The 18,432-nt window shown below is 41.8% G+C and overlaps 1 protein-coding gene and 1 pseudogene across 1 annotated transcript; both read left to right on the top strand.

Moving 5' to 3' along the window:
- Positions 1-1,687: 1,687 nt before the first annotated feature.
- Positions 1,688-8,879, top strand: LOC127479088 (carbohydrate sulfotransferase 5-like). Its single transcript, XM_051805635.1, has 2 exons — positions 1,688-1,948; positions 7,101-8,879. The coding sequence occupies exons 1-2, from the start codon at positions 1,821-1,823 to the stop codon at positions 8,305-8,307; spliced, it is 1,335 nt and encodes a 444-aa protein (XP_051661595.1). The 5' UTR covers positions 1,688-1,820; the 3' UTR covers positions 8,308-8,879.
- LOC127479044 (alanine aminotransferase 2-like) lies at positions 8,325-18,384 on the top strand (annotated as a pseudogene).
- The last annotated feature ends 48 nt before the right edge of the window (positions 18,385-18,432 follow it).

An 18,432-nucleotide genomic window follows, 5' to 3' on the forward strand; every position in this document is an offset into this window, starting at 1 on the left:
TTCAAGGTTGATGTGAGAAACTGGGTTGTGGGTGATAGCGTGTGCAAGGTTTGCACAACCATTTACTACTGGCATTATTACTGTAGCACTAGACCATTCATTGTGAATTGTGAATAGTAAAACAGAGAAGCCTGGTATTTATTGAAAGAAAAGTAACAAAAAATACTACCAGAGAAGCTTTAGAGTTCCAAAGCAAGTGAATAATTACTTTCAGAACTTAAATAGCTTAGAACTGATAAAAAATATAATCACCTGATGGAAGACGATATTTACCAAATATAATCACTTTTTCCCTGAATGAACTTGTTATGTGCCTGCACAAGCATTTGAGTGGGCATAAGCAAGGGGTAGAAATCTCTGGAGAGGCCACAGGACCTCATTTTAAGGGTTTGAATGTTGTACTCTGACAAAACTGGAATGTGTAACAGTCTTCCTCCAAGCTGAACAGAAAGCTGTTCAAGGTAACAACAGGAACATGGAAGAGACTAGTGCCAGCAAACAACAGTATTGGGAGACTTCAGTAATTCCTATCTCACTGTTATCTCCTATTGTAGCCTTTCACATTAAGTTATGACAAGTGATGCTGCTCAGAGCAACAGTTCAGTGAATGAATGTGAAATAAAAAATGGAGAATAGGTCTGGTTTAGGAAAGACAGATTAAAACATTCTTATGTTCTCTTTTCCTTTAGAAAGAGAAAGCTGGAAAAAATCCTCTACAGTAATTTAAGTGGAGAACTATATAAGTTAAAAGGACGAAATCAAAAGGAGTTATTTGCTTGCCAGTGGCATGTAACTGTTTAGTATGACCTGAAAAAATCCCTCCATTTCTTTTGAAAGAGGTGTGTTTCATGACTGCAGCTAGTAAGTGAATGCAGGATGAAAGGAGCCCTAAAGGCAAGTGTGACCACAGCAGGGGAAAAAAAAACTTGTTTGTGATACCTCTGCTGTGGTAACTTCCTGGATCACTGTTATACTGAAAATAGTTCTTGGTTCATAGTTCTGACTCCTTTCTCAAGCTTGAAGAGACATTCTACTTCTGTAAGTAACCAAGCAATAGAAAAAACATAAGATTTTTCAGCTGTAGCAATAAACTGAACTACAGGGAAAAAATATACCTGAGGATCTGCTGCAAGTACCATTAAGGGAGGTTGAGGAAGGAAGAGCCTTTCTCAGAAGGCTCTCTGTGAGGACTCTTCCTTTAGCTTTCTAAGGCACCCAAAATAAAATGACAAAATATATCTGAAACCAGTGCTATCTGCCACAGTGCTACTACACAGATCTTATGTGTACACACATGGCAGAGAACAACCTAAATGCTCTTCACTGAGGAAGGACACAGTGGCTTGCTAGGATTAATCAAAGTTCTGTAACTGATTCTGTAAGAAGAAAAAGTAAGCATCTGGTTAAAGGTCCTATGCATAAATTGAAGTGGGAATGTGGCCGTTTAAGAGCCACGCTTCAGGAGTCTTTTAAGGCGTGGAGCTGGGATAAAAGAAACGACCCCGGTGCTCGTTAACCGGCCGTTTGCAGGGTCAGGACCCTCCGGTTCTGCTCGCCTGAGGCGAGCGGGACGCGGCCGCGCCGAGCCCTGTGCGCCTGGGGCTGGGGCGGGCTTGGGGGCAGAAGGAGGAGGGGGAGGAAAAGGACGAGAGGGAGGAAGAGGAGGGGGCTGCCGCGGCAGGCGGGCCCGAGGCGCGCGCGGCGCTGCCCGAGCCGTGCCCGCGGGTGCCGCGCTCGGGGCGGGCGCCGGTGCCGCTCGAGCCCTCGGGCAGCCGGTGCTGGGCGGGGCCGCCTCTGCCAGGCTGCGCCTCTGCCCGGGGATGCTCCGGGAGCGGGGCGGATCGGCTCCTTCCCGGGCTCCTCCCGCTGCCCCGGCGCCTCGGCCACGTCTGAAAGCGGCTCATTGTCTCTGTCGGCAGCTCGGAGCCGCGGCGGTGGCGGCGGGAAGGTACGGGCGGGCTGGTGCGGGGGGGGGGGGTGGCGGCTCTTCACAGGACTCGCCGTCGCGGTCAGACCGTTTTTTCCGGCGTCAGCGGTGCTTACAGTCAGTCGCACTACGCTTCAGGGGATGTATTCGAGCCGTTCGCGCTCTCGTTATGTTTCGGGGGATGTATCCGAGCCGTTCGCACTCGCACTACGTTTCGGGGGATGTTTTTGAGCCGTCCGCCCTCGCCCCTGCCCGTGGCGGTGAAGTAGCGGGAGCACCAGGTGCGGCGGAGCCGGTGTCGCGCCGTCTGAGCCGTTGGTTGAGGTGCAGTCGGTTGTTGACAGAGGTCAAGCTGTCGAAAATCAGACATTTTTTTTTGTTAGGTTTTTTTTCTTCTTCTTTCCTCTCCCCTAGAGAACATGGCTGAGGTGGTTAAGTGGTTTCGTTTGCTAAAGTCAAGTCGTGAAATAAGGTGCGTTAGAGAACATTTCCCGTCGTTCCGGGAAATCCCTTCCAGTTTTTCTGTTGTGTCCAGCCTCTCTTTCCAGATGAAGGTCACACACCGGTCGGAAGAATTTGTCTTTATTTATTGGTTGCAACAGTTGCTTCAGTGGGGCACACAGGGCACACCTCAGCCTATTCCTCCTAGGATGGTTTGAATTTGAGGACATTATTGTGCTGCTGCAGACAGAGTCTCAAGTAAGTGAATAGCATTCAGTCACTGTAGGTGTCTCTTTGTCAATCCAGTTTTGCCATAGTAAAAATTCTTAACAAAAATTGCAGCTAAGCAGACCTCATTTCTTGAACACCAGTAATTCTAGCAGCTGAAAACACTTTGTGATCTTCAGCTGCATTGCATGGAGAAACAGGTGGTGTAGGGCTATGCCTCAACACTGCTTTTTATTCAGGCTGGACAACTTTATCTAACTCCAAAAGTTATAAATAAAACCCAAAGGAAACAGTACCTTTTGAAAAAAAGAACTTTAATTACGTAATTAAATCCATGGTACGTTTAATTGTATTATAAACTATTTCAGCCTGATGATTTCCTACAAACATTTGTTCCAACCTCATTTGCCCCTAGATTGTGAAAAGAAGTACATTTCCAAAAGCTAAATTAACAGTATCAGCTGGAATTCTAATATATTGTTATAATTCAGAATTATTACAGTGCATTTACTGTACTTTTATTGTTTTAGTTGCAGTTTCACTGTTCTATTAAAAAAATTAAGCAGGCTTTTGAATTTCAACTATTTAGTATTGGCCAGCTATTAGAAAGACTTTTAACTTTTTGAAGTACCAGTAGTTACAGAAGGCACCCTCCAACGAACTTTTTCTTTCCCCATTCAAAGATCAATCTGCATATTGTTGGCAATACAGTAACCTTTTGCCTTATGAAGGTGTGTGATTTCTAGCTGCAGGAGAACACTGGAAATGGATATTTTGTCAGCTGGGTGATTACAGCAAGAATTACTAGTAATATTGTTGTGCATTTTTCTTTGACCAGCTGTGTCACATTCCTGCATTTCACTTTTTAGAGCGTGTTCCTAATGTTGAGCCCATAGAAGCAATTCTGGTGGTGATTGCATTGGTGTGATGTCTTATAGGTGAAGTATGCAGTGAGTAAACTTCTCCATGAGGGACAGTAGAACTTCAAAGGATCTTTGCTCTGTTTCTAATGCCATGCACAAATATTTTCCTGTTATTTCTACAAAATGCATGATGACATTTACCATTATCGTTCTTTTTACAGTCAGTACTGCTGCATCTGGTGAATCGTAAGTACATAGGTGATACTTATATTCATCTTATATGATTGCTCTGAAAAGTCAGCATGTAGTGTATGACAAGCATACAGGACAATCATTGTTGTTTACCAAAAGGTATTAATTTTTCAGTGGAAAAGACCAATCTGGGAAATTAATTGAGAACATGATATGAAATTGAAGTAATTTCTGTGTAATCTATAAAGACTTTGGTTTAAAAGTGCTGCATAAACTGTTTTAAATTAAAGTGTGCTGGACCTTTTCTTAGACTCAAAATGGCCAAGGAAGACTGACAAAGACAGTTAAAATTCAGTTGCTCAGAAGCCATTGTGGGAGAGCAGGTATTTATAATTCCTCACTCAGATATTTTGCTTTATTCCAGCCAGGGTTTTCAGTCTTCCCAAAGCAGACCTAGGCCTGTTGGTTCTGAGGGAGTCTTTCATCCCAGCCTTTTGCCCCAAGCTCAAAGAGAGAGCATGTTTCTTTACAGCTCTAATGTGAGGCACTCTCTTTCTGTCTTTCTACCATCTTTTTAGTATCCCAGAAAAAAAATTGAGCAGTGTAAATAGGAGGGTCTTTTTTTTTTAAGCTGTTGATAATTTACTAGGTCTCTCCAGGTTGAATTCTGTGCCGAAAGGAAGTTATTTAGAAACTGTACTCCTTTCAGAGATTACCTGCAAAGATCTCATTACTCAATTCCAACATTACATGACTTACAGGACAAATGAATAAAAGTTCCTGAAAGCAAGACCTAAATAATCATCCATTACACGGTTTCTTTCTCTCTTTTCTGCCATTCTGGGTCTGAAAAGTGCTCTCTTTAGAAAACAAGCCCTGCTACCACTGGCTGTATTTTTACCCTGCTTGCTAAAACTGGATAGCTTTCTGTGTTGTATCTAGTTTCTTGGCAAGCAGTGGCAGATGCTAGTGGCCCTGCAGCTCAGCAGTCTATCAGAGGCAGTTTAAGTCATGAAGAAAATGATTGCTCTGTTGGCTAGTTTGTATAATTTCCTTTGGATGTTATGGAAGAATAGTTATTCTGGGACTGTCCCAGGGTTCATCTAGTCCAGGATCTTGTTTCCATTAGTAGCTGTTAGCAGGCAAGCCCAGTGACAGAGCTTGACTTAGAACTGTCAACTAAGCCATATATGCAGATGCTTTTCAGATCACATTTTGAACATTTGTATTGGCCTGCGAAGAGATGATTGTGCCTCAGGAATTTGTGATGGTTAGACTTCTGATTATTCTGCTGTTTGCCAGAACTCTCCCTGAAGAAACAGTATCACAAAAGAAGTACTACTGCGACTGTCACAGAAAAGGAATAATAGTGTAACTTTTATTAAAATAATTTATGCTTAGCAGTATTCATTATTTACAAAAGCATGTATTGTGGTGCCACCAAGTATTGCAATACTTCATGCGTGAGAGGTGTTGGAGTGCTCTGTGCTGCAAATTGCTGTCTGTCACAGTCTGTTTTTCTGCCTGTTGTAGCTCCCTTGCCACTTAGGGACAGAATGATTGCGTGAGTCTATGAGGAGGTGCTTGCTAGAGTTTTGTCACTGAGGTGGCAGCTGGAGTGGCAGTAAGGATGTCTGGCCCCTCTGCTGCCCTTTCCCCCGTGCCTGTGGTCAGCAGGCCTGCTCTGCTCTGGTGCAGCCAAGGAAGCACCACTGTGGAGCAAAGAAGGAAGAAAGGAGGCAGAACGAGCCCCTCTTTGGCTCTCCTGAGAGGAGCTTGGGATGGACAGGTGGTGCCGCTGAGCTTTTGGCAAAGGAGGAGGGCACTGGCAGAAGGAGAGGTGAGGCAATGCAGAGCAAGTCACAGACTAGTGTTTCACCTAGTAACCAATGCAGTTTTGGCATACTGCCCTTCTGTGCTGAAAGAGCTGGCCTAACAGCACCCTCTGGTGAGTCCTGAGAGGTTCTTCTTCCATTACTTGCTTTTAATCAGTGTAATAGTTTGTTGAACTCTTGTATACTTCTGCTGTCACAGCATTTTGAGGCGGAGTTTCATACTTTTAAGATGCAGCATACAAAAAGGTTTTGTAATGAGAGGTCATTAATTCAATTCCCCCAATTTTCCTGTTTTGAGCAGTCATGAGAGTGTGTTTTTGCAGTTGTTCTTTCCAGGCCAGTTGTGATTTCCCTGTCTAGGGAGCCTCTTTTCTAGGCTGAGGAGCAACAGTCACTTCAGTATTCCTTTTACAGAAGTCATTGACTGTCCTTGTGCTTGATCTTCACTCCTTACTGTATTCAACTATATTGTCTTGAAGAATTCTTGTGGGCACATCAGAACTAAGAACTTAATGCATTTTATTATGTCAAATGAGTGTGTATATATATTTGCTAGTCTGCATGGTTTCAAGAGTCCAGAGTGTGTTGGTATGTCTCTCTCACTGTAACAAGAAACAAATTGTATAAATGCAGCTAGATAGCAAATATGGAGATGATCTGCATACATGAGGACTCGTACTTTCCTAATACCTTGCCTGCTAACTTATAGTGATTGCCTACAAGTGAAATCTGCACAACTGAGGGCACAAAGGGGCAGGTGCCAAAAACCTCTCATTAAAAGCTGTGAGGAATGCATGTGGCTTGAACTTTGACTTCAAAGTAAAATAGTTCCACTTGGGGTTGACATGTCTAAAATTTTCTAGGAGTTATATGTAATTTCTATATGTCTAGTCATTTCTAACTCCCAAATGGGTAATTCCCTTAAGTGCAAACTTGGGGTATTCAGTCTTGGGGTATATGCGCTCCAGACCAAAGACACATGTCAGCTGCTTTTTCATTTTATCCTATGTGGCCAGATGTGGCTTCAGGTTGAGTTTTCACCCATCTTCTGCAGTTTGAAAAACAGAGGGTTGTGCACAAGCATCAATTGGTGTAGCAGCCTACTGCCACTGCAGGGTACAGCACTCACATTAGAAAAGAAGATGATTTTTATTTCAGCAGCCAGTTACTGATGTTCCCATCTACTCCTTTTAGGGGATAGAAGTCCTTGTAGTGTCAAACTGAAACAGAAATACAGTGGAGTCATTCAGAAGGATTTTTTTTTTTTATCCCTCGGCAGTATTTACCAGTATTCAAGTTGAGGGCTTTGCGTACTTTGTAGATTTTTTTTTTTAAATCCAAGAATTGACCTGCATCAACCCCAGGTTTTCTTCAACATCAAACATTTACTTATTTGCTTATTTGTGCAGTGATCTTACTGTCACACATTACTTCCTTTCAGTTTCTAACAGCTGTCACCTGCAGATGAATATCTCCAAGTGCAACTGGTTAAGGAAGCAGTTAGTGCCTATTTGAAGGAAGGTTTTACTAATGCAAGAGTTTATATTGTGTAAGTTTTATTGTTATTGTGCCACAGGAGCGATGGTTCACCAGCATTTCCCTTCTCTTTTTCAGCTTTTCTTATTGCTCTTCCTCGGTGAGAATGGCAAGGATTCGGATTCCTAGCACAGTCGTTATACTTTTTGTTACAGTTCAGACTGGATTCTTACTCTTCATGTTTGCCCGGTACAGTAGTTTCATGCCTCAGGCGGAGAAACCATCACAAGTCCACATCCTCATCCTCTCCTCCTGGCGGTCGGGATCTTCTTTTGTCGGGCAGCTGTTCAGCCAGCACCCCAGCGTCTTCTACCTGATGGAGCCAGCGTGGCACGTGTGGGTTACGATGTCCCAGAACAGTGCCAAAGTCTTACACATGGCAGTGCGGGACTTAGTCAGGTCGGTCTTCCTGTGTGACATGTCTGTGTTTGATGCTTACATGCCTTGGAAAAGAAACTTATCCGATCTTTTCCAGTGGGCAGTGAGTCGGGCTCTGTGCTCAGCTCCTGCTTGTGACTCTTTTCAACGCACTGACATTACCAGCGAAATGGCCTGCAAGACTCTTTGTGGACGGTATCCGTTCAGCAAGGTGGAGGAAGCCTGTAAAACTTACAGCCATGTTGTCATCAAGGAAGTTCGATTCTTTGACTTGAAGGTCCTCTACCCTCTTCTCACTGACCCATCCCTGAATCTCAAAATTATTCACCTGGTCCGTGACCCCAGGGCAGTCGTTAAGTCACGGGAACAATCAGTGAAAGCTTTAGCCCGTGACAATGGAATTGTCTTGAGTACCAATGGCACTAAAGTGGAAGACAGCAAATACAAAGTAATGCAAGAGGTTTGTAGAAGTCATGTTCAGATTTATGAAACGGCTACTCTAAAACCACCTAATTTCCTTAAAAATCGCTATTTAATGATCCGTTTTGAAGATCTGGTAAGAGATCCATTATCAGAAATCTCAGAAATGTACAAATTTGCAGATCTTAATTTGACCCCCAGGCTCAAAAGCTGGATCTATAATATCACACATGGACAGGGACCAGGAAAAAAAAAAGAAGCCTTCAAAATCACATCTCGAGATGCAGTTAGTGTTTCACAGGCCTGGAGAAATGTTCTTCCCTTTCAGAAAGTTAAGAAAGTACAGGAAGTTTGCAAAGGTGCTATAAACATGCTTGGCTATCAGCTGGTGGATTCCGAAAAAGAACAAAGAGATCTGACATTGGATTTAGTGTTGCCAAGACGACAAAATCAATTCAGTTGGTTATCATTTAATCCAAAGCACTGAAACATTATTTTTGAGAGATGTGGGGGGTGGGCAGGGTATGTTTGACTGTTTCTCTACTGCTCAGCGTATAGTAATTGGAAAATCCTTGGCTGATGACTTTAAGTGTCTTTCTGTCTACTATTTTTCCGTTAATGGAAGGAGTATTTTTTTCCTGAGTTTCTTACACCTCAAAAACAAAAAAGGCAAGATAATTGTCAGATTGCAAATATACAACTGAGCTGTGCTGCTCACAGCATTGTTTTAAAGTACTATAATTTAAGTACTTTCTGTTAAAAGGTGAATTTTCAAAGATATCTTTATTGATAATAGTTCACTTCTGTTTTCATGTTTTATATATTTAAGAATCACAGTTCTTTTTTTGTATAAATGGAATTAAGTAGATACTAAATTCCTTCATTTGACTTTCTTCTTTCCTTTAAAGTTGTTGTGCACTTGTGTATTTTTTTTAGACTTCTTTAGATGTTTTAAATTTTTAACATAAAAGTTTTCCAAAAGCTGGGGCAACCGCAGTAGTTCTGTTGTAAAGGGCTTAAACGGGAACTTAATTTACTGATAGATTTCATAGTGGTTTCCTTGGAGTGGCAACGTTTACAATCAGGTACTTGAATGGGATGTCGGCAAAAAGCAAAAATACACGAAGAAGCTTGGAGCAGAATCACAGCTGGTTAATGGCGTCCCTGTCGCGTTCTGTGACACAGAGCAGGTGCAACACGCTTGCTCCTGCAGCGCAGTTACCCTCTGTGTTCAGGACGACACGACGCTGTCAGTGAAGGTGACGGAGCTGGCCGGAAATGCCCGGACGGGCTCGCTCAGGCCCGGCGGCGGCTCCGGGCACGGCGGGGGGCACAGGGCGCGTGCGCAGTGGCTCCCGAGCAGCTCCGGTACTGCGCTGAGAGTCGCGCATGCGCAGCTCGCATGGGGGGTGGTGTGTCAGTGCCGTGTTTGGGCGGCCTCTGCCGCCCCCGGTGACCGGCCCTCGGCACGGCTGGTGCGGACCCGCCGCTCCCGCACGGCGGGGCTGCCTCCCCTCAGGGAGCGCAAAGCGCGGAACTGCGGCCCGGCTGCCACTCTGCTTTCGGGCGCCGGCCCTGGAGCCCGGGGGGCAGGGGGCGGTGAGCCAGGGGAGGAGCGGGGCGGGAAAGGGACGCCCTTCCTGGCGGATCCCCGCGCGTGGCTCTGCCCCTTTAGCGCGTCTGCAGCCCTGCGCGTGTGGCCCGTGAGAGTGAGGAGGGGCCAGCGCAGCCCCGGGTGTGGCCGTGAGGGTGAGGAGGGGCGGGCCCTGCTGGGGCAGCTCTCGGCAGTCACCCCGGTGCACCTTTCGCGGGGAGAGGCCGAGGGAGTGGTCCCAGGGCATCTCTCAATGAACGACACTGGGGGAGCACCTGAACGTACCTGAAGACAGAGCTTTGCTCGAGGAAGGTGCCGAGGGACGAGCCCTGTACCGAGGGGCAGCGGAGGAGAGGGGAGCAGCACCTGAGCAGGTTGGGCAGTGTGGGCACTGTTAGTTAAACGCTGATAGGGATGCTTGCTTTGATTGCACCTGTACATCAGAGTTCTCCCTTGGTTATAAAAGCAAGAAGTCTCTCTACTGCCTGTACCAAATGCACTCTTTTATTTAATTCACATGTAAAAAGCCTACACACAGACACACAGAGGTAAATCTTCTGGACTAACCTTAGCACAAACATTACATTTCTGCCTGTATCTTCTGGGCATAAACTACATATTTCCATTCCAAGACATGCAGACTTTTGGTCTTGAAAATGGAAACATAATGCAGTTTTGTTCCCAGCTGGCCACAATTGCTCCTAATCTAAAACAGGTCACTGTTCCAAAGGAGAATCTGCACAGGCCCCAGTTCTAATTTCTGGTTTTATTTATTGGTCTCTTGTGGTTAGTGAGATAAAGTGAATGGAAGGCAACAAGCAAGAACTAGCTGAGGCTTTTTTGCTTATAACTGGGCACAGCAGAAAAATCATGATCTTGATATTCCTGTTTCCAGCTTTCCCTCTAGCGTTGTGCTCAGAATGTTTTTTCTAAATTTTGCAGTTAATCAGGCATGATCACGGGAAGCCATGACATGCAGAGAAATTCCATTAAGCTGAGTTAGACTATCCTCAGTCAGTAACAACTTGAAATAAATAAATACCCTTTCATATGAGAAGATGACTGTATGCTTCTGGAATAGAAATCCAACTTAACTCTGGACTTTTTTAGGAAAGAAGATCAGTAACTTATTCCAGAGTATACTATTAATTCTGGTGTGTGACTTTTTTTCCCAAGGCAATATTAAAGATCCTGATCTCAGGAGGTGGAAAATCCTGAACAGGAGTGATGATTCCTATACCACAATATCCCTTATATTCAGCAGCCATATCTGAACAAGTTGCTATCCAGGTGAACTGCCATTTGGAGGAAGAAAATTGCTGGGCTCTAGATGTGAATGAACTTTACTGTGCCTTGAATGAAGCCAAGGTTTATTGCAACCCAAAAGTCCTCTGCATCATCAACCCCAGAAATCCCACGAGTCTGGGAATTTTGTTTAATGGATTGATTTTAAGACCAATTTTTTTTCTTTTTCATTCATTTGACATTGCAGGCAAATCCTAAATACACATCAAATATGTAAAGCTGAATTTTAGAGTCAATGCTCTAAGTAGGACAGTATGTCATATTTTCAGAAATATTTTTTCAGTTTTGTGGAACTCCAGAGAGTGGGGAGCAGGTTCACTTCACTGGATCCCATTTGAAGCCACTGCTTCCACTGAACTTCTGCAGACTTGTGGAATGACTTTCAGTCACCTTTGGTCTTTATGAAAGATCTTGGTTCTGGCATGGCCTGTAGCCTTTTGCTTCTCAGAGGCAATGACTGTAGATACTCTCTGAACTCCATGGCAACCACTGCCTCCCTCAGAATTTAGTTTTTTGAGTAGTTGAGGTTGATCAGTGAGAAACTAGATATCTAGATATATATGCTGCACTAACTTTCTTCTTGCTTTAAAAATCAAACTATAGGACAGGTGCAAAACAGAAGGTGCATTGAAGATGTGATACACTTTGCCTGTGAAGAGAAACTTGTTCTTCTGGCTGATGAGGTAACGGAATATTCTGTTCTCTCAAAAGCACAGCTGAGAGTACTCACATGAAGTGTAATTTTGTTCCATGTGTGGTACAGGGAACAGATTCTCTGTTATATTAAGACATGAACAAGCATTCAAGATTCTTAGTATCAAAGGATCAATATAACAGGTGGCTTGATCTGGATTTGAACTAGAGAGAAAGTGTAGGGAACACAAGGAAGAACTTTGTTGGAACTGACCTAAAAACCTATGTGAAGCTGAGACCACTTCAAATGAAAGAAACAGAAGGAAAATCAATTTAAATGTGCAAGTAAAGGTTAAATTGTGTACAAAGAAGCTCACTGTTCTTCCAAAGGCTGAACGTTTAACTATGGTCACATGATATAAAGTATATCATGACAGTAACTATTACTTAACAAAGAACCTTGTGTCTTCTAACAGCTCTTAAGTTTTGGGTGTTACCACTGTTTCTTCAGTTCAGATCTGTCTCTCTAAAAGGCCATGTTTTATCCTTAGTTTGGAGAACAGAGCACATTAATGTCTTCTGACTGTTCAGGTTTACCAGGACAATGTGTACTCTGAAGGATGCCAGTTCCATTCTTTCAAAAAGATTCTGTATGAGGTGGGACCTGAGTACTAAAACAATGTTGAGCTGGCTTCTTTTCACTCCACCTCTAAGGGAGTCATGGGCAGGTAAGTCTGATTTAGTTTTTTTTATTTCATCTTCCTCATTAATCTGGTTGGACAGCCCTTTCATGTTACTGACCTGAAAGTAATCCACCATCTTCTATGAATTTTAACTAAAAACTATCAAGAAAAGGAAAAAAAGCATTTAAAGCACAGAGTAATGGATTAGCTCTGTGGTTTTCAAAGTACTAAATAATAAGCACATTTATTTCAGACACCTAATGCCTCAGTTCCACAGAGGTGAAATAATCCTACAATCGCAGTCTGGACCTGTGATAATGGAAAACTGGTCTCCAACATTCAGATGAACAACTCAATAATTGCTGGGATGTCTAATGCTGTAAATGTTTGGGTTTGGTTGTTTTGGGGAGGAAGAGATGGAAGAAAAAGAATTTTCTGATGAAATATATGCTACTGCAGCCATGTGCTCCTGTTCTGAAGATTAAACAATCCCTGTTAACTCACCTGACAGGGAAGCTGCATGTACACCTTTGTCTCTGTATGGGATACTAGGACTTAGTGACATCCCATGCAGTTCCATCTTGAACCATTATCAATGTAAGAGCTGTTTCAACAACCTGCATGTTACATATTGTAAGATTCTCATTAATTGTCTTTCCTACTCTGCAGTCACTTTCATTGCTTTCCCAGTATTTATACACTCAAGGTTTACCAATCTTTTCCGTTCACTTTGTCACAGATGTGGCTACAGAGGATGTTATGTGGAGGTCATTTACTTGCACCCAGAAATTAAAGGACAGCTTGTTAAGCTGCTTTCTGTTCGCCTTTATCCCCAAGTCTCAGGACAAGCAGCAATGGATATTGTAGTGAATCCTCCAATACCTGGAGAAGAATCTTATGCACAGTTCATAAAGGTCAGCAATAACATGCTTGTTCTTTTGTGCATTTCCTGAACCTATCCTAAGTATTGGGAACTCAAAATTTTCACAGAGACAAGTCCTCTTTCATTTCTCCTCAGACAATGCTGTAATAACACAAATTCACAGAACTATGCAGTGTATTTAAAGTTAATTCAATATGACTACACTTAAAAATACTAAGGAGCCATTATCAAATCAGTTTTCTTGCCATAAAATCAACTTTTCTCCTGTGTTTAATATGACAAAAGGATTACTAAATAAGATCTGCTCTTACTAAGATCTAAAGAGGAATGTAAGTTCAAATACAGTTATAAAATAAAATCAACCATGTTCTTAGGTATCCAGTGCCTCTGCACACTGAGCAATGTGGTAATCTGTGTTAAAGTATACACATAGTTTCTCACTGGTAAAAAGAAAACTGAGTCTGGCTTAGGAAATTACATTATCAAGTCAGATCAAAAATTCAGCCAATGTGGTCTCTAAAAACAGCCAAGAGTGGATGCTCAGAAGGAAGAATGTAAGAAGGCACACAGATAGAGACTTCTGCATGTTATTGTCTGTCTGCAACACTTTATAGTTGTATCCTGCTAATGCCTTTTTGCATTGCTGCCTTTAAGAGCAGAACTTGAATTTGGAACATTGCTTGCTCTAATAACAAAGCCCTAAAAGTGTTTAATCCAGGGAAGCATCATAGTTTCCTCTGGAGTTTTTATTACCACTTCAAATGTGTCTAACTGAAGACCTTCCTTTTAAACAGGAGAAGGAGTCTGTTTTGAACAGTTTTGCCAAGAAAGCCAAACCAACAGAAGACATGTTTAAGAAGATACCAGGCATTCACTGCAATCCTCTCCAAGGAGCTATGTACGCTGTCCCACAGATCTTTATTCCTTCCAAAGCCATTGAGGAAGCAAAGGTCAGTCAGTTACTTTTACCTCAATTAATTTTAACCTTCACTGGCCTGTGCCTGCCACTTCTAATGATGTTTTTATTCCAGAGACAAAGTAAGCTCAGGTAGTTACAAAAGCAGTACTTCATAGACTATGTATGATCTGAAATATAACATGACCTTTATTTTAAGAGAGGAAAACAAAGCAGAGCATTTCATCACAAAGGTGAGGCTTTCAGGGTGAGAGTGTTCCCAAGGACATTGGTGTTTAAGTCATACAAGTAGCTGGACCTGTGCAATTCCAAATTGCTGCCCCTGCCTGGGTTAGGGAGGCAGTGGATTGGGAATGGCAGTGTGCTGCTGAGCCTGCAAAAGAAGCTCCACTCAGCAAGTCTGGGAAAGAGGGAGGGAGGTTTCCTTACAAATGTTACCTTTTTGCATTTGGGTTAGTAACATCTATTACTAAATAACAAGTCTTTCTATTCCTAACTAGAGCTTTGATACCTGATACATAATACTAATTTTTTGAAGGGAATTTTATCAGCACAGCTGAGAACAAAAATAGGGCTTTTTTCAGTTGCTTATTTGATTAGATTTATAACTTGCATGTATTTAAGAACTTTCCTGGGGACTTCCTAATCAGCAGATAATTCAGGGGGGAAAAATAGTAACTGCCAACAGAACTGGAACACACAGTTCTCAAATTAATTTAATCTTATCAAATGTCAGTGCCTTAGGTTTTTCTGAGTACACTTTTGAGACTTTTGACAAAAAGTTATAAGCAAGTCAAGAAGAATAACAACATTACCTAAACCCTTTCTTTTGAAGTGAGTGTTTTGTGTAGGTTCTTCAGCCCTGTTCCTCCATGAAGTACTGTTATTTAATTCACAGTGTGAACTTGTGAACTGTCCCATTAGCAACTGTTCCTCACCTTCCTTAGTAAATAGAATAAGGAACTAATAAGGTAAGATAAGGTTTCAGGTGGAAAAACAAGAATAATGAAATTCTATATATTTGGGAATATTTTCACTTCAATAATTCCAAAGCATCCATTTCCTTAGGCTCATGAAGTGGCACCTAGTATGTTGTATTGCATGAAACTTCTGGAAGAGACTGGAATATGTGTTGTACCTGGAAGTGGATCTGGCCAAAGAGAAGGAACCCACCATTTCAGGTACAGTTTCTGTTTGTTTGAAATCAAATTAACAGTAATAAGCAAAGTACCATCCAAATACTTTCTCTTCTGATTAAATACAAGGATTTTTATTTCAGTGTACATTGTCTCACTTTAAACTGGACAGTTTCTGTGATCTGATCAAGGCCAAAGACCTCATCTGCTAGATGAGCTATTCAGGTTTTTGTGGTGTTTTCATAGCTTGGTGACATAATTTTATTCTATTTTTACACACTGGTATTTGAAATGCCTTCTCCAGGAATACAAACAATAATAATAGCTTAGACTTTAATCTTAAAATTGGCTATAGAATTACAAAAATTGCCCTGCATTCTTTGGGAGGAGGGGGGATTAAACAGTGTTTCCATATGGAGAAACTGCATTAGAAGTGCAGTATTTTCCCTATAGAACTGCTCCTTAAAAACACTGAATAACTTTTCACTTTGCCAAAACAAGATGTTGAGCTAAATAATGCGATACCAAAACTGTGAACATAAACTTAGTTGCTTTTGCTTCCAATAAGCAGCACTTTGCTCCAACCAAGCCACTGATAGCTGGAATTTATCATAGAATTTAGTCTTCTTCAGTCTGAAACAATATAACAGAAGGTATCTTTAGCCTTGGTAGTTCTGCAACACAGCCAGCTGGGTGAGATATCTGGGTACATACAGCTCCAGGAAAAGCCAATGAGTCCATTCCTGCACCACTGTGGGAAAAACACTCTGTTCTGTAGGTCTTGCACACAATCTGCCATAAATACTCCATGGGATTTTCATATTAAGCAGGAGAAGGAAAAAAGAGACTAAAAACTGCAGAGTGGAATGTTGCATTCTTTTAATGCGTCTGAATTCAGTTTTCAGTTGAAGAAGGAATGTGCATTTACTGACAACTGCCCACTCCTAAAGCTTGAAAAGCTGGGTATAATTTGGCATAACTGCCCAACTATGGAAACCAAGTTGCTGTTGTTTCTTGCTGATGACCTTCTTACCACTCAATAGAAAATAACAATTCTTGAATTCCTATGAACTAACCAATTGAAACAAATTGCTGTAGTTTAATAGTATAGTTCAATTAAAGTATAAATGCATGAAATAAGAGAATCACATCAAAACGTGTATTAACCTTAACATGTTACTTGATGTGCCCTGAGATTAATCAAGGTCTGGGCAAAGATCACAGTTTAGCTTGTTCTGCAGATAATGTGGATTGTTTTTTTTCTTTCTTTAAATATTTTTCAGAATGACCATTCTTCCTCCAGTAGAGAAGCTGAAGATCCTACTGGAGAAAGTGAAAGACTTCTACATAAAATTTCTTGAAAAACATGAAACTACTGTGGCTTTTTCCCCCTCATCCCCTCCCTTTCAAAGCAAATGAAGGCAATGAGCAAAGATGTACTGAGAATGTGCTGTTCATCTAATTTAACTAAATTCAAAACAGATAGAACCAGTCTCAGATACTGCTACAACTTATTGGACTATTAAAAGTTAATGTCTTGTATAGAAGACATTTTTTTAAGGGGAAGGGGAAGAATGTGAAGAAAGTGGTGAGAAGAAAGACTTAATAAATGTTTTTGTGCCTTGATTGGAAGTTACATTGTGGACTTTTGACTCAATAGATTGGGAAAGGGAATTGCTCATTAAAATTATTACTGTTATGTGGAGGTTTTTTACCAAACAGAAATGCCAAGATAAATTGTTTAGCTAGGGATATGTTTCCCATCCTAAAATTCTACTAAACAAAAATTCAAGCCCCTACATTATAGGTATTGTTTGGTTTAATTTTTATTGTTGTTAAGTGTGAAGTCTTCAAATCTGATTAAGGATGTAGATACATCATGCTTATTTAAAATAATCTTTGGCACGTGTGTGCAGATACCTCTGAAATTCTGCTAGAAAGAAATCCTGCCATCACAGCATAATCAGAATGGAATATACAGTTTTGACCATAGGAGTGAATACGATGCCTGCTTGAACCCTGTTTTTATGAAACTGAAACATAATGAGGAATATAATCTTCTTCTCCATGTGCTGTTCAGCACAAAATCCCAGCACAGGAGCGCTGAACATTTCCTCTCATAACAACTCCACGAGCCTCCTGTTAACTCACTTCTTTTATACACATGGAACATAGTAAGGTACTGTTTCAAAACAGATGAGAGCACAGTCAGTCCTTTCAGGTGGGCTGAAACATAACACACTTCCAGAACCACTCTGTCTATGGAGAACATTTGTTTGGAACCACATGACGGAGACCCGCGGTGTGGCCAAAATCCAGCTTGAACTGGCAAAGGCTAACACATGTTGTTACCAGGGAAAATGCTGGGGGGGAATTCCAATGAAGAAAAAGGTCTTTAAAGGAAAATGTCTTGCACCAAGCATAAAGAGAATGATAGTACAGCTGACACTTAAATCTTCCACAGTCATGCCACTGGCTGAATGACCCTGAGTGCTTATTAAAGCCTGGCTCAACAAGGTTGATATCTAGGAGTACAGCTGTATGACTCCACTAATCTATGCCAGTTTCCCTGCATAACAAAGGACAGCTTCTGTTTCTCTAGAGCTGGAAGCTGGACACCTCCTGCTAGCTCTGATAAAGGCTGAAGGAACAGACCTTCCAGTATTCAGATGTGAAAGCATTAGCATGTCAGGCTTTGCCCCAGCATTTACAGAGCTTATTCATTAAGATATCACATTTAATCCATTAATTTTAAGTTATTATTTAGAAGTAAACTCATTTTCATGTCTATTAGCACTTTTTTAGGCTGCCTCTGTAGCTGGTTCAACATCCTCTGCTGGTCCAAGTTACTAAAGCCGAGGGCTACAGAATCACCACATGGATAAACCTGTGCCAATTTATTATGTGTGGAAGACAAGAGATATTGCCAATAACTGTCCTTGCAAGAGCAGCTACCAGTATGACACAGTGTTAGCAGTGGGTGTACTTCTCACAGGTCCTTACTGAAGTCTGTGAGAAGAATTTAGTCCCTGTCAATCACCTGCCAGTGGTCCCAGGTTCATGGATGGAAATGGCACACTGATACAGCGAGTGATTGTGGGGGCCTGGAGAAAAATCATCCACTTATCCTTGGAGAAATACACCTGTGGGAGGACAGCAGACTGAGAATATTTATGTTGCTACTATCCATTGATAAATACAACCTTTTATCTGTTGGCATCCTTAATGTGCACTAATTAAATCTAGAAAGCAAAACCATAGCAAGGGATCAGAATATTGATGTAAAAATAAGACAAACAGCACTTTCCCATTCTAGGAATGTGGCCAAATGAGATCTGGCTTTGGACTTGTAAAGCAGTGTAGACTGAAAATAGGATCTAACGATGGGAGTTAGGATTTTTTTTGTATTTTTGTAACTACAGCTTTGTAACTACATCCCCTCCCTGAAGGTGTGTCCGCCCC

The sequence above is a fragment of the Manacus candei genome, unplaced genomic scaffold (genome assembly GCF_025592945.1).
Source record: "Manacus candei isolate 608988 ecotype Guabito, Panama unplaced genomic scaffold, ASM2559294v1 h1tg000065l, whole genome shotgun sequence".
NCBI lineage: Eukaryota > Metazoa > Chordata > Aves > Passeriformes > Pipridae > Manacus > Manacus candei.